General features: G+C 35.0%; 2 protein-coding genes and 1 pseudogene across 4 annotated transcripts; 2 read left to right on the top strand and 1 right to left on the bottom strand.

The window, feature by feature from the left end:
• The first annotated feature begins 34 nt into the window (after nt 1–34).
• Nucleotides 35–8,187, top strand: LOC140879498 (uncharacterized). 3 transcript variants are annotated; one of them, XM_073283236.1, is made up of 9 exons: nt 35–463; nt 565–629; nt 1,356–1,470; nt 1,647–1,770; nt 2,964–3,044; nt 3,425–3,763; nt 3,934–4,100; nt 4,214–5,046; nt 6,033–8,187. In XM_073283236.1, the coding sequence occupies exons 1-9, from the start codon at nt 126–128 to the stop codon at nt 7,487–7,489; spliced, it is 3,519 nt and encodes a 1,172-aa protein (XP_073139337.1). In that variant the 5' UTR covers nt 35–125; the 3' UTR covers nt 7,490–8,187. The 3 variants fall into 3 exon arrangements, with proteins under 3 accessions (XP_073139337.1, XP_073139338.1, XP_073139339.1); XM_073283237.1 differs by lacking the exons at nt 35–463; nt 565–629 and having other exon boundaries at nt 1,362–1,475; XM_073283238.1 differs by lacking the exons at nt 35–463; nt 565–629; nt 1,356–1,470 and having other exon boundaries at nt 1,650–1,770; nt 2,980–3,044.
• A 5,975-nt stretch (nt 8,188–14,162) lies between these two features.
• Nucleotides 14,163–16,793, top strand: LOC140883611 (uncharacterized protein At5g01610-like). Its single transcript, XM_073290154.1, has 3 exons — nt 14,163–14,445; nt 15,565–15,619; nt 16,185–16,793. Exons 1-3 carry the CDS (start codon nt 14,344–14,346, stop codon nt 16,562–16,564), a joined length of 537 nt encoding a protein of 178 aa, XP_073146255.1. The 5' UTR covers nt 14,163–14,343; the 3' UTR covers nt 16,565–16,793.
• A 5,315-nt stretch (nt 16,794–22,108) lies between these two features.
• On the bottom strand, nt 22,109–23,303 carry LOC140878451 (L-type lectin-domain containing receptor kinase S.6-like; annotated as a pseudogene).
• Nucleotides 23,304–23,321: the final 18 nt, after the last annotated feature.

Raw genomic sequence — 23,321 nt, 5'->3', positions numbered from 1 at the left:
AAATGGGTCGGATCATGAATCCGAACCGGTTACCAGCTGGTCATCTCACAGATCTATGAATCCTTAAATCACACTGCCACCGATCAGTCGGCCGTGTCTCTCTCTACCAAACCCATTGGATCTAAATGGAGGAATATCCCGAGGAGCTCCGCACGCCGCCGGTAGCATTGGCTTGTGTGGTGGGGTGCCCGGAGCTCCACGGCCGCATTACGGCGCACCTCCACTCTCAGCAACCGCCTATCAATACACTCGCCTTACCCGATTTCTCCAACATCGCAATTATCGGCGCGCCATCCCCGAAAAGGACTCCCAATGACAATCCAGCTGGTATTCTGAAAAGGGATTGGCTTTCCAAGCATCGGACTAGGATTCCCGCTGTTGTTTCCGCGCTATTCAGCGCCGATGATATCTCCGGTGATCCGGCTCAGTGGCTCCATGTCTGCGACCATCTCGAAAATCTCAAGTACACGACGCTTGGTTATCTTCTTTATGTGAATGATTTCAATTTTTGCAATCAAAACGATCAGTTACATATTTGCTTCCCTCCCCCTCCTTCTATGCCAGGGCAACCATACGCGGTAGGAACATCAAATTGGTTCTGGTGGTGGTTGCTCAGTCAGGCTACAAAGGTCAGTTTCCTCATTTCTGTTTCGTTACTTCACCTCTATACTCTCAGGCATTGGGAAGTAAGAGATTCGATATCCTATATCTGGCCTGTAGCTCACGTTTTACAATGATGGCGTTAGAAAATAGCTATGTTATCTTTTATCTTTTGATTTATTATCCAATCTTTGGTGTTCCTATCCCATGATAACCCATGATGTGCCTTTGTGTGGTAATTCTCAGATGCATATGTTTAAATTACATTTTTTCAGTTTGAGTAGATTCTTGAATCGACTTCTCGTAGTTTTGTAGTAACAGCATTGAACTTCTTGATTAGAAGTGTTCTTTTATCTACTCCTCATCTATATTGAGAAGATTTAGGGACTATGGCTGTGTACCATATTAAGACCAGTCTACGCAAACTACTTTTGACTTTTGAATCTTTGATAGAGTAAGTGGAACATATCATTTTTTTTGACAGTGAACATATCAAAGTATTAGTTTCCATGTTTTCATGATGTAGAGTTCCTCTTCCAATTTCATTCTTTCAAAAAAGTAGCTAAGAAGCTTCTTTTATCATTTCCCATATGTGGACCTTTCTGTCCATGTTCTTGGAAATTAAAATTTGATGCTATTGTAAAATGCTTGCACATATTTTCCTTTGTTGCGACCTAGTTTCTTTCATGTGATGATATAATGTCTTTTTTGGATGAGCTATGATTGGTTTAACGATCTAAAAAATTATGGTGCAGTTGACACCAGTGAAGATCGCATGATTACCTTGAGGAAACGTGCAGAAGTAGATGCAAAAAATCTTATTGTCTTTGTACCAGATGACCAGTTAGAGCTTCAACAATCTCTGAGCAGGCATAGTATAATAACTTTCTTACTTGAGCCTCCCAGTTCATCTTGTTGCTAGATAATGTTATCTTTTTATTTGAAGTAAACTGGGAAAATCCTAATTTTCTTATTGGCATTTTCTCAAAAATTTTGCTAAAAGTTTTCTTTAGATAAATGAAGCCTAATCAACTTTATTATCATAGGCTTGGGAATGCAATTGGGGAGTTGGCAAATATATATTACAAAGATGAAGGTCGGAAAATTAAAACACGTCTTGAAAAGAAAAACTTCAGCTCAATGGAGTTTAATATCTGCTACTGTTTCAAAGTAAGGTCTTTCTTTCATTTTGGTGCTCTCTTGTTATTATCATTAGAATTTCTGTTTGCATTTTTTTCTTTCCAGTTTCCACTACCAGTTGATGTGAAAATTTGTTAAGCAGAATCATTCTTTAACTCAATCCTGTGATGCAGTATAAAATATGGATACTGCATATCGTAGTGCTTCTCTTCTACTCTCAGTTATGCTAGAATCAAATAACATATTTTTTGTATTAATGAATTTCAATCCTACTATATTTTTTCTTAACGTATTTTTTATAAACATAAATGGTGATAATCTTGTGTTCTATTGCATGCTCTTATTGCTATATTTGTATCTATTTAAAAATTGAACATGATAAAAGAGAAAGAGTCCCGATTTTGGATTTCTTATTCTCGGGATGTCTAGAATCTCTCTCTGGGAAAAATATCGAGTTATTGCTCACATGAACAGTAAGCAAACCAAAAAATTGTTCCTAGCTAACCACATGGGGAGTAATAAAACAAATCATGCACTAGCAGCACTGTTATGGTTATATGTTGAATTATATGCCGTTTTGCTTTCTGTGTCTTATCTGTCATGTTGTACACACAAGTACGTTACTTGCGTATTGCTGCTCAACTAGTTATCCGTGCCTGCCTGCTCTGGTTCTATGGCCTTGGATACAACGTAACAACATTACACTGATTTGCATCTATACAATTTTAATTGACAATCTGATTCTTTCAATCAAAGTTTCCACTTTCAACTTGATGGGAAGTGCTCCCGACCGAAGAATATTTTATGAAATTGTATTTAATATCATTTAGATGACAATACGTCTGTAATATGATTTTGTTTACGAGTGATTTCCTACCAGATTTACCCCAATATATTTTCACCTATAGGCTATAAGAATTGATTTTTGCAATTTAAACTAAGCGATGTTTTTAGAGTTAATGCTCTCAGAGGCACTGAGGTGTGGATGCAGGCCTTTATGAGCAAATCTCTTAATTCTTGCATTGCCCTGTATTCTCTTTAGTCTTTTCTATAATTATCTATAAATACATTTTTAAGCAGCATAGTTTATGCATGGACTATGCTGCTTAAAAATGTATTGATAGAAAGAGGATACTGATTTCTGATGATTTCATCTTGTCATTGTTCTACATGTACTGTTTTTGTTCCCTAATTATTCTTATCTAATTCTTATGAGCTGCTAGGTTGCTGTATATGCAGAATTCCGCAGAGACTGGCTCGAAGCTCTCAGGATGTATGAGGATGCCTATCATGCACTGCGAGAGGTATTCCTTGGATCGAAGTAGAATGCTTTAGTTTGATTTGCCTTGTTTAGTGTAATGGCTTGGTTGGAATCTTTGCACTTTGGACCAAATGCTCGTGAGGAAATTTAATCTGTATATTTTACTAACCGTAGGTAGTGCTAAGAGATTTCCGGAATCAGGAGAGGGATTTTATATGCTTTATCAATCATTTACCTTTCACATATCTTAAACATATAACTTGATACTGGAAGGAAACCTTAAAACCAATATTTATACACGCAGAAGGACCCAAATAGAATCAATAAACTATTTTTCGTGCTTCTGTACGAACCTTCGCTGTTTTGTGATTATTTTTGGTATGACTCTTCCTCGTCTTTGTTGGCATCCATGTTTCTATTCAGATGGTTGGAACTTCGACAAGATTGCCCCCAATCCAACGCTTAGTCGAGATCAAAACTATTGCTGAACATTTGCATTTTAAGTTGTCAACTCTATTGCTGCATGGTGGGAAATTTGTAGAAGCAATTTCATGGTTCCGTCAACACGCTGCTAATTATATGAGACTTGTGGGATCACCAGAAGTTATTTTTCTTCACTGGGAATGGTTAAGCAGGCAATATCTGGTATTTGGTCAACTGCTGGAGACAAGCTCAGCAAATGATTCACATTTACCGAGTATGGTATCTGTTCCTACAGAGAAGGCAACTGAATGGGAGTTCTATCCAGCATACTATTATCAGGTTGTTTGTTTTTCAGTGTATAATTCCCCTTTCCTCCCTTGCACACACAAACACGAAGAATAGAAATAGCTCTGACAATCACTGGCATTAATATTTGAAAGCTCTAAAACTGTACTCAGTGAGTGACAAGTTTGCTCTTTAAACTATATTCGACATATCTCTTGAAACAGTTGGCAGCTAGCTACCTGAAGAAAAAAAAAATAAGTTTGGACTTTGCACTATCTATCTATGATGATATTGGTGAAATTGATGGAAGTTCAGAATCTGTGGTAGCTTCTGTGTATATTGGTCAGTTTGCAAGACTTCTTGAGCGTGAGGATACATACGTAATGCAACCGTGAGTCCACTTGCACTCCATATCCATTATCCAGTGTATACCTAAATATAGCCCTGTAAGATGTATCATCTTTTGAAATGTTGAATGTTCTATTTGAATTGATTTGGTTGCAGTCTGACTGATGATGAATATGCTCGTTACACACTCACGGAAGGGAGGAGGTTTCAAGATTCCTTTGAAATCATTGCCCTCTTCAAGAGAGCTTTTGAAGCATACAGTAACTTGAAGTCTGAGAGGACTGCTGCCTATTGTCAGTTCCAGATGGCTAGAGAATATTTTTCAGTATGTGATTTTCGTAATGCAAAAGAAATATTTGATAAGATTTCTAATCTTTATCGACAAGAGGGCTGGCTATTGTCATTATGGGATATCTTGGGTTACCTACGAGAGTGCTCAAGGGAAATCAGTTCTGTGAAAGACTTCATAGAATACTCACTTGAAATGGCTGCACTGCCTATAACAAGTAATGCTTTTGATCCATCTTCCAAAGGCTGTGGACCAGCTGGCCCCGCTAGTCTTTCACAGAGAGCCAAGATACACAAGGAAGCATTTGGGGTTGTGGACGGTGCATTGGAACTTAGTTTGAAAGAAGATAATAGTGGGTGCAAAGTAAACAGTGATCTTCCCCTTTATCTTGAGATTGATCTTGTAAGTCCCTTAAGGGTGGTTCTGCTTGCTTTGGTTGCTTTTCACGAACAAACAGTTAAGCCAGGTGCTTCATCGCTAATCACATTATCACTTCGATCACGATTGCCGATAAATATTGAAGTTGATCAGTTGGAGGTGCAATTTAATCAATCGGAGTGTAATTTTATCATCGAGAATGACCAGAAGTCACATGCGGCTACAATTCCTCGTTCTCAGTCTGGTCTCAGAGTTGAGACTGCTCCAGCTCTGGTACTTGCTACGAACAAATGGCTGCGCTTGACATATGAAATAACATCTGGTATGTTGATGGCTCTACTTTGTACAATTACTTTTAACTTCTACATGCGTGTAATCAACGAAATGAGGATGACATCCTCGATTTTGAACTGGCCATTTCAGTGCCACTTTGGGCTTTGCAATGTTCTCGATGCTCTGTGTTATGATGTTGTGCTTGTTCATTATGGAATGAGGAAAGGCATGGGTTTTGTAATTTATGATGCTTGTGAGCAGGATAAAGATTGGAAGTAAGCAATATAGTGACAAAATGCTCTTTCGACAACTAAATAATCCGGGATCCTACTTTATATGGATTTAGGTTTTAATTTTATTTCCTACCCTCTCAAGGGTATTTGCAGATTAGATTGTTCGGGTTTACCTTACGTTAGAGTTTCGTTGGATATTTGTAATTAATGTTTTTTTTACGCTTTCTTGGTTTAGTTGCTTTTGATTTTTATTGAGCTCTTGTAATTTCTTGTGAGGTTTTGGCTTCGTCCCCCTCGCATGTATTTTTTATTTTTTATCTAATAAACGGGCAGGGGTCTGCCAAACCCCCCGCCATAACAGGCGGCTTTTGGGAAAAAAAAAAACTCCAAACATTTGATAGGTATGAGAATTTTGAGGCTCCGAGGAGGCGGAACTAGAGAGTGTTGCTTTTGCTGAGGGTAATTGGACAAGGAGGGGACGTTAGGGGCGAGAAATGGGGAAAATGGTTGTTGCATTGCTAGGGGAGGGGATTGGGCAGCTGGTACTGCGGTGCAACCCAGAGGAGCTTAAGGCTCAAAGTGGGATACAGGTGTTGGGAGGGCTCTCTAATTCAAACTGTGTGTATCTTTTGATTACCTATTTATACTACACTCCAGGACCTCTAGAGTGTCCAGCCAAATACTTATTTAGATGTCTATGCTCTTGTATCTTTGTCTTGCCTGTTACAAATCTCCAAATTCATTCTTAACCCACTCTATCAATCAGCTTTTAACAAAGTGGAATAATTTTATGAATGTGTAGGCCAAACTGGAAAGCTTGAATGTACATATATAATTGCAAGGATGGGGCCACAATTCTCAATATGTTGCAGAGCTGAAAGTCCAGCGTCTATGAATGATTTACCACTTTGGAAGTTTGAAGACCAAGTAGAAACTATACCCACCAAGGATCCTAGCCTGGCATTCTCCGGACTGAAGGCCATACAGGTTGAAGAGCCTGAACCACAAGTGGATCTAATCTTATGTTCATGTGGCCCTGCATTGGTTGGAGAGAATTATATTTTACCTGTGAAAGTAGCTTCTAAAGGCCATGCAGTCTATTCCGGTGAGTTAAAGATTAATCTTGTAGATACACGAGGCAGTGGTCTTCTTAGCCCAAGAGAAGTGGAACCATTTTCTGCAGATAATCTTCACGTTGAGCTTATTGACATATATTGGGATGGACTTGATGATCACTCTGAATCTCGTTCAGATAAGATACAAAAGATTCAGCCATCATTTGGGTTGATTTCTGTCCCCTCTCTAGTTGAGGGGGAATCATGGTCATGCAAACTGAAAATTAAGTGGAATCGTCCCAAACCTATTATGCTCTATGTCTCATTGGGTTACTATCCTCATAACGGTGAGCCAAGCTTGCAAAAAACTCATGTACACAAAAGCTTAGAGATTGAAGGCAGGATTGCTTTTACTATTAGCCCGCGATTTATGTTGCCATTTCGACAGGACCCACTTTTGGTCTCGAAAATCAAGGCTGCTTATGATCCCGATCACATACCTTTAGCTTTAAATGAATCAAACATGCTTATAGTTAGTGCCAAGAATTGTTCAGAAGTGCCACTTCGATTGTTGTCTATTTCCGTTGAGGTAGGAGAAAATAATGGTGCATGCATCGTACAACCTCATCATGTGGAGTTCACAGAACCTGTTATTCATGTGCCAGGAGAAGAGTTTAAGAAGGTTTTCACCGTCATTCCTAAGGTAAATAATTCTAGGCTAAATATCGGTATGGTGTGTCTGAGATGGCAAAGGGATTCAAGAGCCGGTGATGAAGTTCATTCTTGGGCTACAGTGTCCCAAGTTACGAAACTTAAACTACCTGATGTGACCGTCGAACTACCTCCGTTGGTTGTGAGTTTGGAATGTCCACCTCATGCCATTCTTGGGAACCCCTTCATATATTCTGTTGAAGTACACAACCAAACAGAGTTGCTCCAGGAGATCAAATACACATTAGCTGATTCACAAAGTTTTGTGTCATCTGGACCCCACAGTGACACGATCTATATCCTGCCAAGATCAGCACACATACTCAGATACATGCTTGTCCCTCTAGGCTTAGGTTCTCAGCAGCTTCCTAGAGTTTCTGTGACTTCAGTTAGATACTCTGCTGGTTTTCAACCTTCAACTGTATCCTCCGTCGTCTTTGTGTACCCATCCAAGCCTACATTTAAGGTCAATGAGATGACGGAGAGGCAGTAAAGGATTCTGTTGTCGCGAATTATGCTATGTAATTTCGTCTGGAATTTATGTTCATGCCTGCACGGCAACTGGGGAACTAAATCTCACAATTTGATTAAAACGCGCCATTGGTGGTCAAATGATTCTCTCAGCCATTGGTGGTTAAATGTTTCTCTCAACACTGGATCATCAAGTGTTGATCTGCCGCTTCAGAGTATCTGAACTCCATATCTTGACTGCGAAATTTGATTTTGATATTGCTGTGCCCTTTAAAACTCAGATGGCAGGACTACTCAACAAGACAGGTATATATTCAACTCTGCCATAATAAGTTCTTCCGAGAAAACCATATTTATCTTTTGCTCGAGGGAGAGTTTACTTTCTTGCCAAATATACCTCTTCCACCGAACGATTTCCCCCAGCTTTGAACTACGTTATCAAATGGTGGCATTCATGTGTGTTTGTGATAGGGGGTTTGTGGAATCCAAAAAATTGATCAAGTATCAACAAAAATGTACAGAAAATGTCAATTGTTCCGATCAAAGTCACTGTATTATTTGAAGTAATAGTTAGCAAATTTTCAAAATATCTTGTTTAAAATTTCAATGTTCAAGTGATGAGCACCAGCTAGGGTTCAACTCTGCTTACATCCAAGGGGTTTGTTTCATTTTGCAGTTATTTTTTGAGGTATTTAAACTCGGGGTTTCGATAACTTCAATTTGTTGACAAATTCCAAAATAATTAAACTAATTATGTCCACGTTCGTTGCTCATACTTGCACACGTGAATTTGAGATGGAAGTATACATGTTTTTTCTATCGTCTATGATCTGACTAGCTTCTATGGCATTGATTACACTATTTTCTATCATTATCGTGCCTTGAACCATGTGTTGCCCTAGCATATAAATCCATGAAGTATTATATTTTGTGTTTATATAAAAGTATGAATGAGTAGGGGTAAAGTTTCTTCTAATCTTACAATTGCCGAGCACACTTGTTTTATTTGGTTGGTATATTTCAATTTTCCTTTCAACTTTTAAGTTTCTTTTTTTATTTTAAAGTAATGTAGAGAGTTTCTAGTAAGTACTTTTCAGCTTTTTTCATAAAATTATGACATTTTGTGAAGAAAAAGCTGAGAAATGATTCGTAAAAGCTCTCCCAAACACCAACTAAATATCGAATTTTAGGTTTTTGGTTTGGTTAAAGTTGGTCGACTCCAAGCAGTACTATGCTGGCCAGGCGTGAATGCCGTGTCACTTGCTGTTTTGTGGATGTTGCTTCTGTGGACACTGCCTTGAATCATTCACATGCTGTCATGTGTAAATAGATTTTCAGTTTTTATTTTAAAACAAAATTTACTTAAATGTTTAAATGCACGTGACATCTGATGAATGGTTCAGGACAGTACAGCACAAAGCAGCATACGAACGAAATATGAGAACAAAATGAAATGATTCAAACTATTGCATCGAAGTCTGCAAACAACGATGATAACTCCCAAGTAGGAGCCTGAAATGGGCGAATAAACTCAATTTCTTTTTAAAATCAAAATTATATTTTTGGCTCCATCATACTTTCGATACACTTACAGCTAACTATTGGAGTTCCCGACGCTTGGAAGTGTACATTCAATGCGAAAATTTTCTCATTATGCAGAGATTCTTTGCCAAATTAAATCTTTCACCTAAAATTTCATGTTAAGCACCTTACCAAGAGGTTGATAATTCTTGGCAAAGTGATCATAATTTGTGCTGCTATTGCTGCCGCTGCTGCTAAACTCTCTCGAAACCGATTCTTCGCGGAGGGCCGATAAGGCTGCCTTGCGCCTTTCCTTGTGCTCTTTCATCTTCTTCATCTGTAACTCCAATGCCACCTTTGCTTTCTCAGCTGCCTCTGCTCTGCTGATGGCTTGTTCTGCTCGGTTCCGAAACTCCCCTATCTTTGAACTCGCAATTTCCAACTCTTTCCTCACGTTTTCCAGCTCTCTTGCACTTTGATTCGACGTCTCCGCGAAAGGGTTCTCATGAACATCACCTACTTTAATCAACATCCGACATGCCTCGTCTGGCTTGGCTGCTTCTGGATCCTTAATCTCTTCCACAAGGGCACTGCCGTTTTTGCTTTGCTTTGCCATTTTCACTTCTTCTCTTAAGAACCGATTTTCTTTCTTGCTTTCTTCGATCTCTAACCCCATCTCTTGAAGCGCATTAAATAGTGCAGATTTTTCGCCCTGCGCCCTCGCCTCAGCAGCCTCTGATGCAGCCAGTTTAGATCTCGCTTTGTGAAGTTCAAAATTTAACATAGCTATCTCCACTTGTGCATCATTCTCTTTTTCTTTAGAGCTTTCCAGCTCAGTTTTTACGGCCTCCGCATCCTCCCGCAATTGGCCTTGCTCCTCCTTTGCGTTCCTAAGTTCAGTCTTTAGTTGTCTAAGCTCTGTCTCAAGTAAAGCTATGTGACCAGTCTGATCTACGATCCTTTCTTCCAGCAATTCCATAGTTTCCTTTGCCTTATTTAGCTCTGAGATGGCATCAGACGCTGCGTTTTCCAAGGAACGTTGAAGCTCATTGGCATGCTTGAGGTCCATCTCCAATGATTCAACATGAGCCAACTTTTCATCTAGCTGGCTCTCCAGATCATGAAGAACGTCTAAATCTTTCAGCGCCTTTTCGAGTTTCTCTTCTGCCTCAGCTAAGGCTTGCTCTGCTGATCCTAACTCAGCCCTTTTCTCCAACAATGCATCTTCTTTTTCTTGTTTGATGTCATCAACTTTCGCCTCCAAACCAAGAATCTGCTCGTTTAGCTGTGAAACGTAGCTTGTTAGCACTCCTGTTTTCCCCTTCTCCTCATTTAAATCACTTCTCAGTACCTCTGATTCGGCCAGAAAATTATCTTTTTCCCGTTTTAAAGAAGAAAACTCCCTCTCCATGTCAACAAGTCGGCCTTGAGTCGATGCCAATTCGGTGTTAAGAGCCGTGAGCTGTTCTTGAAGCTTCTCGGATTCTGATAGCTTATTCACCATCACGTTCATTGATGATTCGAGCTCGTTGATACGAGCATTGGCTTCGTTAAATTCGTTGATGTAGAAGTTCTTTTGATGATCGGAATTCTTTAGCAACTTGGAGAGCTCGTCCGATGTTTTCTGATGGTGATCTAGCTTCAGAAGAGTTTGCTTGTATGTGGTCTCCTTGACCTCCAGTTGAACTTTGACATTTGCGAGTTCTTTTGCTAGTATCTCGAGTTCATTATCCATATGTGCTTCCTTGAAAAAAAAAGTATGAATAAATATAATTATTTTACGTTACGTTGAATCGTCGATAATGACTTCAATTTATCTGGGATCACGAAAGATCACATATTTAGGGAGTGTTTGCAATCACTAAAAAAAAGTTATTGTTAGCTTTTGGCTTAAAAAAATCATTTTTGTGTGTTTCTTAAACCTAGATTATGTGTTAGCTTATGCTTAACTTAATTGAAATCCAAAAGCTAGTCATGTGGTGATTATGATTCTCCAAAAGTGATTCTAATGAGAAGGTCATTGTTAAAACCAATCTAATCACTTATTTATCAAACACTACCCAACTTTGATTTTTAGATTTTCACATTTATTTTCAAACACTACCAACTTTTGATTTTTCTTAACTTTTTTATAATCTATAAATTAATTACTTCTACAAAAGCACAATCTATTGCAAACACTCTCTTAGATATGAACCTCGCGGTCTCAAATATATTAGGAAGTGTTTGCAATAGATTATGCTTTTGTAGAAGTGATTAATTTATAGATTATAAAAAAATTAAGAAAAATCAAAAGTTGGTAGTGTTTGGAAACAAATGTGAAAATCTAAAAATCAAAGTTGGGTAGTGTTTGATAAATAAGTGATTAAAGTGATTTTAACAATGACCTTCTTATTAGAATCACTTTTGGAGAATCATAATCACCACATGACTAGCTTTTGGATTTCAATTAAGTTAAGCATAAGCTAACACATAATCTAGGTTTAAAAAACACACAAAAATGATTTTTTAAGTTAAAAACTAACAATCACTTTTTTTTAGTGGTTGCAAATACTCCCTTAAAATCGTTGGATTTTAGATATGTTGGAATTTTCCGCATAACACCATGGCTATTATTCAATGAAATTAAAACTTACTTCCTCCTTTTCAGGGCTGATTTGTCTCTGCTCATTTGGGTGGTCAAAGAAAGAGACCGCAGATTGAACTGACTCTATTGGTTTTGTATCAATTTCTCCCATATTCAATATCAAATCTGGGAAAAGCAAAAATTCAATCACAATGTAACTAATCTCGCAGCATAATCTTACAGTTATTTAGGAAGTGTTTGCAATAGATTTTGTTTTTGTAGAAGTGATTAATTTATAGATTATAAAAAAGTTAAAGAAAAATCAAAAGTTGGTAGTGTTTGAAAACAAATGTGAAAATCTAAAAATCAAAGTTGGGTAGTGTTTGATAAATAAGTGATTAGAGTGATTTTAATAATGAACTTCTTATTAAAATCACTTTTGGAGAATCATAATCACCACATGACTAGCTTTTGGATTTCTATTAAGTTAAGCATAAGCTAACACATAATCTAGGTTTAAGAAACACACAAAAATGATTTTTTTAAGCCAAAAGCTAACAATCACTTTTTTTTAGTGATTGCAAACACTCCCTTAATTTAACTAGTTTTCATCATTCTAGAAAAACAAAGTGTTCACAAAATCAAATTTTTAATTATTTTACATCATTTTTTTTAAAAAATGTAGTTAAATATTGTATTTCAAACATATGCTTGCAGAAATGAAATACAACTTACTTGAAGCCGATGGAGTTGAATCAAAACTGATGGGAGAAAGCAAAGAAAATGTGTGGGAAAGAAGCAAGGAATGAAATTTAATGTAAGATTATCGTAATGATCGAGGTGCAACAATTTGGTACAATGGAAGAATCCATAAAACTTGAAGTATATATTAATATTAATATTACACAATTTTTCTTGTATGAATCGTCAAGGGATTGGAAACTGAAATTAACGTTTTCTAAATTTAACCTCTTCAATAATATCTCTTTTGTTGTTTATTTTAACTTCTTTCTTAGCCGGGTGCATAAACACATCTAATGAGAGGACAATTCTTAAAAGTTATTAAAAAGTTTTGAATTACACATTAACACAACCTATTGATTTTGTCTTAGATAAATGAAACGCCCTTGATTCAGTAATTACAGCTCCGTTTGGAAAAATAGTTTTAAAATATTTTAGTACTTTATAAGTGAAAATAACATAAATATGTTTTTGGATAAGTTTTTTGTAAATTATTTTTGAGTCTTTTTTTATTAAAAAAAAGTGTATTCAAAATATGATTCTTAAAGATCAATGGAGAGATATTTTTTATGATTTTAAAATTTAAAAAAACGATGGTTAAATGATATTTTAAAAGTTTACATATAATAGTTATTCAAACATCTTTTCAACTTTAAAAACATTTTTATATTACAGTAATCCAAACACATATTCATTTTAAAAAAAAATTTATAAAAAAATATTTCATAAATATTTTGTTCAAACAAAATATACATGATATTTTAATTTGTTAATATGTTTCTTGTTCTATGTTTAACATATTAAATTTTTTACTCTTTTGGGAAACAAATAAATTAAATGTATATTATAATATGTTTTAATTCAACAGTGGATCCAACGCTGGAACCTGTCTTAGGCTCAATATTTTATGAATACTCTCGGCTCTCCAGGTTCTTGTAGTTGAAAATTTTCTTAAAAATTTAATTGCCAATCGAATTATTTCAAATTTAATTTAAACAACGAGAACTTATTAACGTTTTACAAAGTTTAACAAATTTTTAACATAGTTTCAATTTTCTATCAAACTTAATTCTAATATTTGTCCTTTTTGGTGGAGAAATTTTTTGAAAATAATTTTTTGGGAAAATTACATTTTTGGGTACGTAATATGTAAATTTTTTTTTTCATTTTGTGTCTTATTAACAATAAATTTGAATATTTAATGATGATACACTTGCCTTCTTTTTTTTTTTTTCCCCCCATTTTTGCTCTTTGTTTAATCGAAGTCATTGCTGTCAGTCAAAAATTGCTTACATGTAACATGATGCCACGAAGAGTGATATAGATTTTCTAAAAGATCACATAATATTGTAAAAAAAAAAATCACTAAATGCATTCAATTTTCATTCAAAATATCCATATCAACATCGACTTCCACGTATAAGAAAAATTAACAAATATGGACTTAAAAAAAGAACAAAAATAATTTTTTTTCCAAGACTAAAAATACAATTCATTGTTATCGAACTAAAAATGAAAAACATGCACGTTGACGCAACAAAATATATATATAAAAAAAAAAAGCAAAACTACAAGATGAAAATCATAATTATTCCTAAAATTTTAGGATTTCAAATCTGCAACAAGAATCCATTATCATCGAGCCCATCGTAGCCTTCGGTGACAATAAAAAAATGGCTATAATCATATATTAATATGTCAAATTGTTAAATTTTTTAAAAAATTAATCGCAATTAAGGACTTTGAAAACTGGAATTATTAATTTCTTTATGTGCAAATTTCCACCGACAAATTATAATAAGTAAATATTAATTGTTTTTGAAAAATTCTTTGTCTTGTTTAGGAGCGCCGTTATTTTCAGTAGACAGTGGCAAAGCTCAGATTAGGTGTGTCAGCTGTGACACACCAAACTCTTATCAGTCACACACAAACAATCGAAAGAGATCGAGAGAATTTACACACACTGGGGATTCGATAAAATCCCAGTTTGAAAGATCCCATTTTGATTTGAAAAAACAAAGATCAATAAGAAGAAGGAAAGGCGGAAAATGGAGAAAGCTTTGATAAAAGTGGGGAGCCTTAAAGCAAGTACATTTTGGGTTTCAAAGAAAGCAAAAGAAGAGATCTCCAACATCTCCCAAGACATCTCTGTATACCCTTTGTTTCTTTTTTTAAATAAGTTTCAGATCTGACTGCATTTTGGTTTGTTTGAAAGTTCATATGCGCTTGGTCTCTGTATTTTGATGACTAAATTGCCAGATTGAGATTTTTTTGATGATTCTTGGTGGAAGTTTAAATCTCGGAAAATGGTAGCCCACGATGAGTTTCTGGGTTTTTTAAAACAAATTTCTTGGTTTTTTCAAAAAACTTATCAAATTCTAAAGATATTTTTCAAAAGAATTTAAGATTTGCTGACCTAATCACACCAATTCGCCTTCCACTGAATTTCATTATCCACCCTCGAAATGGCATGTTTCTTGCGTCTTAAATGGTGAAATCTTAGTGAAGAGATAATGAAGAGGGAATGTTTAGTTAATGCTTGGCTTGCTCCTTTAAGATGTTTATGGTTTGGTGAATGCTATGAGTTTAGGATAGATTTTTTTCCTTTTCATTTTTCTGGAGAACACATGGTTGGATGCATCAAAATATGACTAGTTTTGTATGACATACTAATATGTTGAATATGAACAGCTAACTGCAAATGCTTCCAGCATTGTAACATAAATCAGAGATTGTGAATTAACAGGGTAGCATCGTGCTAGGATGTCAGTTTATGTACCAAAGTAGTTCCTGTAAGAGAATGTTGTTGAATGCTATAGTATGAATGGTGTATTGAATGAGGAGGAAATTACTGTCGTGACTCAGAATGGAATGAAATATAAACGATTGGATTATCCGCCTTCTTTCCTTTCAAAGCTCTTTGTATAAATTAGTCACCACCAAAGTTCCTGTAAGGGAATGTTGTTGAATGTTATAGTATGAATGGTGTATTGAATGAGTAGGAAAATACTGTCGGGAGTCGGGACTCAGAATGGAATGAAATATAAACGATTGGATTATCCGCCTTCTTTCCTTTCAAAGCTCTTCGTATAAATTAGTCACCTTTGCTTTCATTTATTTCTCCGTAGACGAATTTTCATTGTGCTCCTAGTTTTCTTTCCCGTAATTTTTTTTTGATCAATGTTTTCTGGTCTTCCAGTTTTTAATGAAATCTTCTTTTCTCAATCTATAACTTAAAACATTTTTTACTATAACTCGATCTGATGCAGACATTTTCAAGTACAGTCGAGGAGAAGGCTAAATGGGTATTCAACAAGCTCAAAGGTAAGCAGCTAATAAATTAAAAAATTTCCCAAGTATGTCTTATGACTTACTGGCTACTGGCACATTGCCAATTCATGTCACTTGTAAAATATAGATGAGTTCAACTTTCCGAAAAAATGCTGTGTTGTAGGTAGATTGAAGCAGTAATAAGACATGGAGAACTACCTTTTATGCCAACACATGCGAAATGATTTTACAAAGAGATAAAGTAATTGCTTGTTGATAATCTTATGCTACACTTGATAATATATACTTTGCTACAGAAATTTAATGTTTACCGTGTGTTCTATTAGGTGATATGGGTCAAATATCAAGTCAGGATGTGTATAAGTGATTTGTTTTTTTTTTTTTGTTTTTGTTTTGAGAAGGTGTATAAGTGATTTATATATGGTTGATGTAGCAAGAAATGTGTTTCAAGTGTATAAAAAGATGTAGCCCATATTGGAAAATGTGGTGATATTTCCCTATCCTGGATTTAAACAGACATTGTATTTCATTTCTGTGATACACCGATCCATACTTGAATTCAGTCGTTTCATGTATTGTATGCTCACTTTCTCCACAGGAAAACCGATGAAGTCGTTGCCCGATCTCCTCCGAGAAAACAATCTCCCTCAAGGTCTATTTCCCCAGAACATCACGTGTTATGAATATGACGAGTCAAAATCCAAGCTCATTGTCTACTTGCCCTCTCCATGCGAGGTGTGCTTCAAGGACTCTTCCGTCGTGCGATACTCAACTCGTGTAAAAGGTATATTGTCGAGGGGAAAGCTCTCAGGGATCGAAGGGTTGAAGACAAAGATGCTGGTGTGGGTTAAGGTGACGAGTGTCAATGTCGAAAGCTACAAGTCTGATAAAGTTTGGTTCACAGCTGGGGTGAAGAAATCTAGGCCAAAAGATGCATATGAAATGGCTCGTGATGCAATTAGAGTCGAAGAATTTTGAGGAGAAAAGGATTGGAAATTTGGATGCTATAATGTCTACTGCTAATTTGTTTTTTAGCTTCATTATTTTGTTGGAAATTATTATTCTATTTTGTTTTATAAATTATAATATCGATTAATGAAGGGCATATGAAATGGACAAGGCTTGTTGCCAATAATGGATACACTTTCTTGTCTCCATATAAATGGATTAAAATTCAAGACAATAATTTATGACATGATTTGCTCTATTTTTCAGTTATTTTACTAAAAATACTCCCTCATAAAATTTTCGTATGTTAAATAACTTAACAATCTAATTAATTATAATCTTTCAAGAGCATGCTTTTTTTATTTGAAACTTTCAAATAAGGACAATTTGGGATAATTCTCGATATGGTCCCTTTTTCTAGATCTTTTTTCTGATTTGATCCTTCGTTGTTTGGTCGATCCAATTTAGTCCTCCGTTTTTTACGGTGTTTCAATAATTGGTTCATCCGTCCGATTAAACATCAAAACTAACGGGTTTTACCTGCTAAACCAATCCAAACTTTCCTTCTCACCTCACCAACCGATCAACTCATCTTCATAATTTTCCATTCTCCTATAAACGTTGTAAACCCAATCTACTCCCTCGTCAAGGTTCTAAAATATATAAAGGCATCGAACGTGGAGGTTCGTTTTCAAATTTAAGATAAACATTAAATAAAATAAAAAATTGACAATAATTATAGTTTAATGGATATTTCAAGTTCTAAAATATGAATAAAAATATTTATAAAATTATTTTCATTTTAAGAAAATAATTTAAATCTTTCGTACTAAAATGCAGTCGCTTCATCGAGTTTAATCGTCGCAGTGACGGACCAAGTCGATTAATACAATATAATTCAAATTTATTTAATAATATATATGTTATACTACAGTTTTGATCCCACGCACCCTAGGGTGCGTGGGGTTCCACGTGCACCCGTGCCCAAAACAACTACGATTGCTTTGAAATTTTCACGGTAGAATCGTCTCGAAAATACGAATCCAATGATATATCATACGATATAAATTTCAATCTCGGTGGTCGGAAATATGAAGATGATCGGAAATTGCATATTTAACCCAATTTCCGGTCATGTTCTCATTTCCGACCACCAAGATTGAAATTTATATCATATGATATATCGTTGGATTCGCATTTTCAAGACGATCCTACAGTGAAAATTTCAAAGCAATCGGAGTTGTTTTGGGCACGGGTGCACGTGGAACCCCACGCACCCTAGGGGGTGCGTGGGATCAAAACTGTGTTATACTAATCGACTTGGTTCGTCAATGTGACATCAATATAAATTTACATTTAAAATCATCATATGCTTTAACTAAACTAATACAAATAAATAAAAAAGAATGACCAAATATATTTTTCAATTAATAATATTTGAAACCATTATATAAATTTGAAAATTTATTTTTCCAAACACAAAAAATTACATAACATGTTGTCGTGTGTTATTGCTACAATATTAGGCTTTTGTGTTTAAAAACTTTTTCATTTGATTACTTTGTAAGACATTAATATTTGTGTTAGTTTGTGTACTCATATCTATTGGTGCTGGATTGTGTACTTCGTAGTTCATACATATTCAGTGGTTTAGTGGTTGGATGAGTAGCATAATAAAAAAAGTAAAGATTGAAATTTGAAAATGATAGTGGTTGGATGTGAAATAAATGGAGTAGCTAGTGCTGGGTGAACGTGAATTTTTTTAGTTTCTTTGTCCAAACAATCTACCTCAAAATTGAAGAAAGATTTTGTAATTGCTTCTGGGCCAATATTCAGTGTTATGCAAAAGGTGATATTGGCTCAATCGATATAATTGATCAATACTTTTAACATCAAGGAAAACGAGCAAATGGTCTCGTGATTTCATAGTTTCGCAAATAAATAATAGTTCAAAGTTCAAATAAATTACGAATCGAATCTCGATCGTCAATCGAGAAATGGGAATCTGAGCTCAGCTACACGATCAAATGGTTGAAGCACACGTCGAGTTATTCATTAGCTGAAGCACTCATCAACGTAGCAGATGCATATTGTTTGAAGTGCTCACAGGAGCAAACCAACAAGCACCCATCCAGCAGCAATGTAGCACTCCAAACCAGCTCTAAATCCAACCAAAACAACACAAAACCAGCCAACAACCACCCCTCAATCAACCCAGCACGCAGCTCAATCAATTGAAGCTTGCCATGCACCCAATCGAGAAGCCTAGCTGTCAAAGCGAGGGAAAAGAAGCAGCAGATAATGCAGCAAGAAACCAGCCTCAAAACCCAGTTAAGAACACCTCCAAATCACTCCCACAATACACCAAAACCAACGCTCAAGCCATTTCAATAATTGTCTTGGGTTCAACCTAAATATTTGGATTGACATTTCAAACTCACATTTTTTTTTATTTCTATTAAAATAGTTTTGTTGGGTTTTGAAACACAAGCAATCCTGATTTCGATGATAACAAAACTTGTTATTGTGTTTATAATATATTAACTCTAAGTGTGAAGTTGATAACTCAAGATGAAAGCTAAAACTCGAAGTTAACAAAACTGAATCTCTGACGATTTTTACTATTTTGATGATATCTCATAGATCACAGATGAAAATGATTATCTGCCAAAAGGACTGCAAAGAAAACTCAATTTGAAACATATTGTATTTTCTTGTCAGTTCAGCAAAAACGGATGTTATGTTGGTCAAACTGACGTCGCAATATCAAACTGAATTGCATCAGTTTAGCAAAAAAACAGAATCAGTTTACCTCGAGCAGTTCCTGTATTTTGGCCATATCTTGTAGCTCGATTATCCGAATCAAACGATTTACCCTGCGTTAGAAAAATAAGACAATGAATTACAAATAATATTCACAAGTCAAAGACTGAATCGGATCCTAAGAAGATGCTAAACTGCGTTGAAGTTACTGGTTCAGAACTGAAGTTCTGCATAGCAGAATTTCTGGCATAGTCTGGTATATCAAGCATAACTCTCTCATATAAAATCTAAATTGAGTGATTCTTGATTCCGTGGAAAGCTACGATCAAGGGATACAACTTTTGTATTCATCACTTTGCCCAGATATCAATGAATCATGCAAAACGACATCCAGTGTAGCAATTCAGTTTACCTCACTAAACTGCTACGAAACTAAAGCTTTCTCAACTGTTGCTCAACTGAGTTTGCTCAACTGCTACAGCACCCAAACTACTCCAAGTTCAGTTTCGCATTAAAGTTCAGTTTATCAAGATCAGTTTCGCTTAAGATCAGTTTAGTGGAATTCAGTTTAGCTCTAGAAAAAGTACAAAAGTATTTTAACGGCTCTATTTATGTGTTTAACAGCTATATCACTCTTGGAGCCTATAAATACAACATCTTGAAATTCAAACACAAGCTTTTGAAAGAGATTCAAAGCATGAGCAGCCTACTTGAAGAAATCAGCTAGTTGAGAGAAAAGCTCAAGGTGTAAAGAATACATCAGAATTCTTGAAAGTGAAAAGTCAAGTTATTCACACTCAACTCAATCACATATAAAAAAGAGATGTATTTCATAGATTAGTTGAGTGAAAGTCTTTACAAAAAGACGTTAAAGATTGTGTTTGTAGTCTTGACATAAAGACGTAAAACTATATGCGAATTGTGAGGTTGTAACCTACAATTGAGTGGTGGCTAGGAGTTCTAAGATAGGCAATGAGTAAATCCTAGTCTTGGAGTCGGTTTGTACAAATAGGTTGTATAAATCAAAGTCTTCTAGTGATATCCTTCCGAGGGGGAAGAAGGGGTGACGTAGGAGTTGTTGAAATCTCCGAACATCCATAAACAAATTTGAGTCTATTTATCGCATTTTATTTTACTTATGCTACTGATTTTTAAGATGCATTGTTGAAGCATTTTATGTGTTCTTTATAGCATACAAAATGTTTGATAAAATATTTCAACCAAACCGTTTTCATTATTTCAACTTGCATCCTTTTAAAATGATTTACAAAATGTTAAATTAGTTTCTACGAAAGATTATTTCGAGTGTCTTCCGCTTGGTTTGAAAATCAAACTCGGTTTAATTCATCGGTGCTCAATATTTCAAGAACCGAGCTATTGTAGCTCAAAATATTTTTGAAATGCGTATTCACCCCCTCTACATACCGTCGTTCGATCCTATCAAGTTTCTATATTAAAATAACACTAGTATCATACACACTATTTATATTAAAAATAATATATATACAAAAATATTTTTTTTATTTCTAAAATAAAATAATTTTTTTTATCATTCATAATTTTTTGAATTTCAATTATAAAACTTCACGAGATTTATAATCATACTTATTAAAATTTTTAAATAAATATTATAATACACGAAAAAAAATTATAATATTTTATTGTTCATTGATTGAAAATAAAATAATTATTTTTATGATTAATTCATTATTTATTTTATAAAATTTGATGTTTTAATTATTTTCTAATTTTTTTTCTATACCTTAATTTTTATTATAGCTCAAAATTTTCGATAGTGATTTTATTCACTTTAATATACATATGTATATACATATATATTTATAATAATAATAATATGTATATGATTGATATATATTGACTTGATATATTGACGTAGTTTTAAAAATTTATTAACACAAATATGTGTTTGTGTGTATATATATAAGGATACTATATAAAATTAATATATTCAAATTTTATAGAGTTATATTGATATTATTAATTACAATAAATTTAATACAAGTTAGCGATTTTTTTAAACCAAATTGATAAGTGAAAATTGTTTATATTGATAGATAAAAATATAATTATTCTTTAAAAAAATATAAATAGAAGTTAAACACTCGATTAATAATTCTGAGAAATAAATAAAAATAAAAATCATGAATTACAAAATTCATAGGGTTTTAGAAAAAGTTTACAAATTTTAATAAAATTCATGAATAACAAATCTGCAAGATTATGTGAAAATATTTAAAAGTCTGTGAGATTCTATAAAGTCTATAGAAATTCACCAACTCCACAAAAGTCTGTCATTTAAAAAAAAATTCAGTAAATCAGTTTTTTTTTTTTAAAAAGCCCGTAAAGTAGATAAATCTATTTATCATCAAGAAAAACAAGAAGAAATTTCAGGTTTTTGATTTAGAAGTAAAAATAAAAAATTCAAATTCAAAGAGAGGGAAAAAGATAAGAGCGGGATTAGTTGGCCATTTCCCGGGAGAGAGAAATTGACGCACAAATGTAAAAAATGGATCGAATTTTATTTTCATATTCAATTTGAGGTATTTGGGACTTTTTAAGTTTTGTAGACTGACAACTAAAGTAAAGAATTAGAGAGTCCTTAAAATCACTGACATAATTGAAAGTAATATATATATTTATTTAAAGTTTTCCCTTATTGTAATAATATAATATATATATATATAATAAAATAATATAAATTATAAACGATACACACGGATCATGTTCTATTAATCATGCAAGAGGAATGTGGGGCAATAGGTTGAAAACATGAAATGCATTGTGTGACTATCAAAATCTTAGTTCTTTGCTATATATAGAGGATGCAATGAAACTCATTTCATAATTGAATCTTTTCACCGCCACAGAACCAGAAGATGGTATGGCCCCTTCATAGACAAGCAGAGGATCCTTCACCAATAATCTTGTCCTGATTGAATCCATTGGTGGTTGTTCTTATCTCATTCAGAGACAACATCTTCGGAACCATTCTACCGCCATAAACCTATGCATATGTCATTCGATGTGTGCTCGCCTAAGTCGCCTCCTCCTCAGATAACACACAAAGAAAATCTCAACAGTTGCTGCCACAATGATGGTCACCACGACCAAACTACCGAAAACAAGTGTAAAATTTAGCGTCCTTTTAGTCGAAGGAGGATGATATTCAAAAGAACCAATCTGTATATCCGAATCCACCTGAGAACACATGATGCAGTCCTCATCTTCGACTATATCCATAGACATTGTCGAAGGGAGGAACCCGCCAAACGTTCTGAATCGCCAACGATCAACTACCTGAATAGATGAACCTCTTCCATTCGAGGAAGAGAATCCCTCAAACATGAACTCTTTGAATTGCTTGGATAAATAGATCTGCATCACAAGAACAGGTTCCGGAGGCTTACCTTGGCTCAAATACCCGAGCCACACTCTGATCACCTTCTCCGAATCCATGTACTCGATCCAAGCCGTAATTTCTTTCCCATTCTTGAGATCGATTCCTTTTGCAAGCACAATCACAGAAGCCAATGACATAATATTATTCACATCAATGCCGATATGATTCCCGTTAATGTCCTCAAGATTCGGTTCAAAACTCGTGTCGAATTCTACCGCAAAGTAAGAATCTTGAGTTTTGGTTGGGGCCACCAAGTCATCCGGAAGCCCCATGTAACCATTAGAAACACTGAAAAATCCCGTATTGGATGTGATTTGGAATGAGAATCCATTCCCGAAGGAGAAGGAAGAGTTGTTGGTTATGGTAAAGGAGAAGCTGCAGGAGAAAGAAGCAGTGACATTGGTGGAAATATGAAGAAAGCGAACTGGGCTGACAGAGAATGCTCTTCCAACACCAAAAAAAGGTGGAGGCGCCGCCTCCTCTGACGGGCGGCGGGGGAGCACAATTGGTTTCTTGGGTTAGGACAATGAAGTTATTGCTCAGAAAAGCGCAACCGGAGAAAGTGAAATTGTTTGAATGAATCATGCATTGTTCTCAATGTAG

The sequence above is a fragment of the Henckelia pumila genome, chromosome 2, assembly GCF_033568475.1.
Source record: "Henckelia pumila isolate YLH828 chromosome 2, ASM3356847v2, whole genome shotgun sequence".
Taxonomy (NCBI): domain Eukaryota; kingdom Viridiplantae; phylum Streptophyta; class Magnoliopsida; order Lamiales; family Gesneriaceae; genus Henckelia; species Henckelia pumila.
The sequence above is the reverse complement of the archived record's forward strand: the minus strand, read 5'-3'. Positions and strand labels throughout refer to the sequence as shown.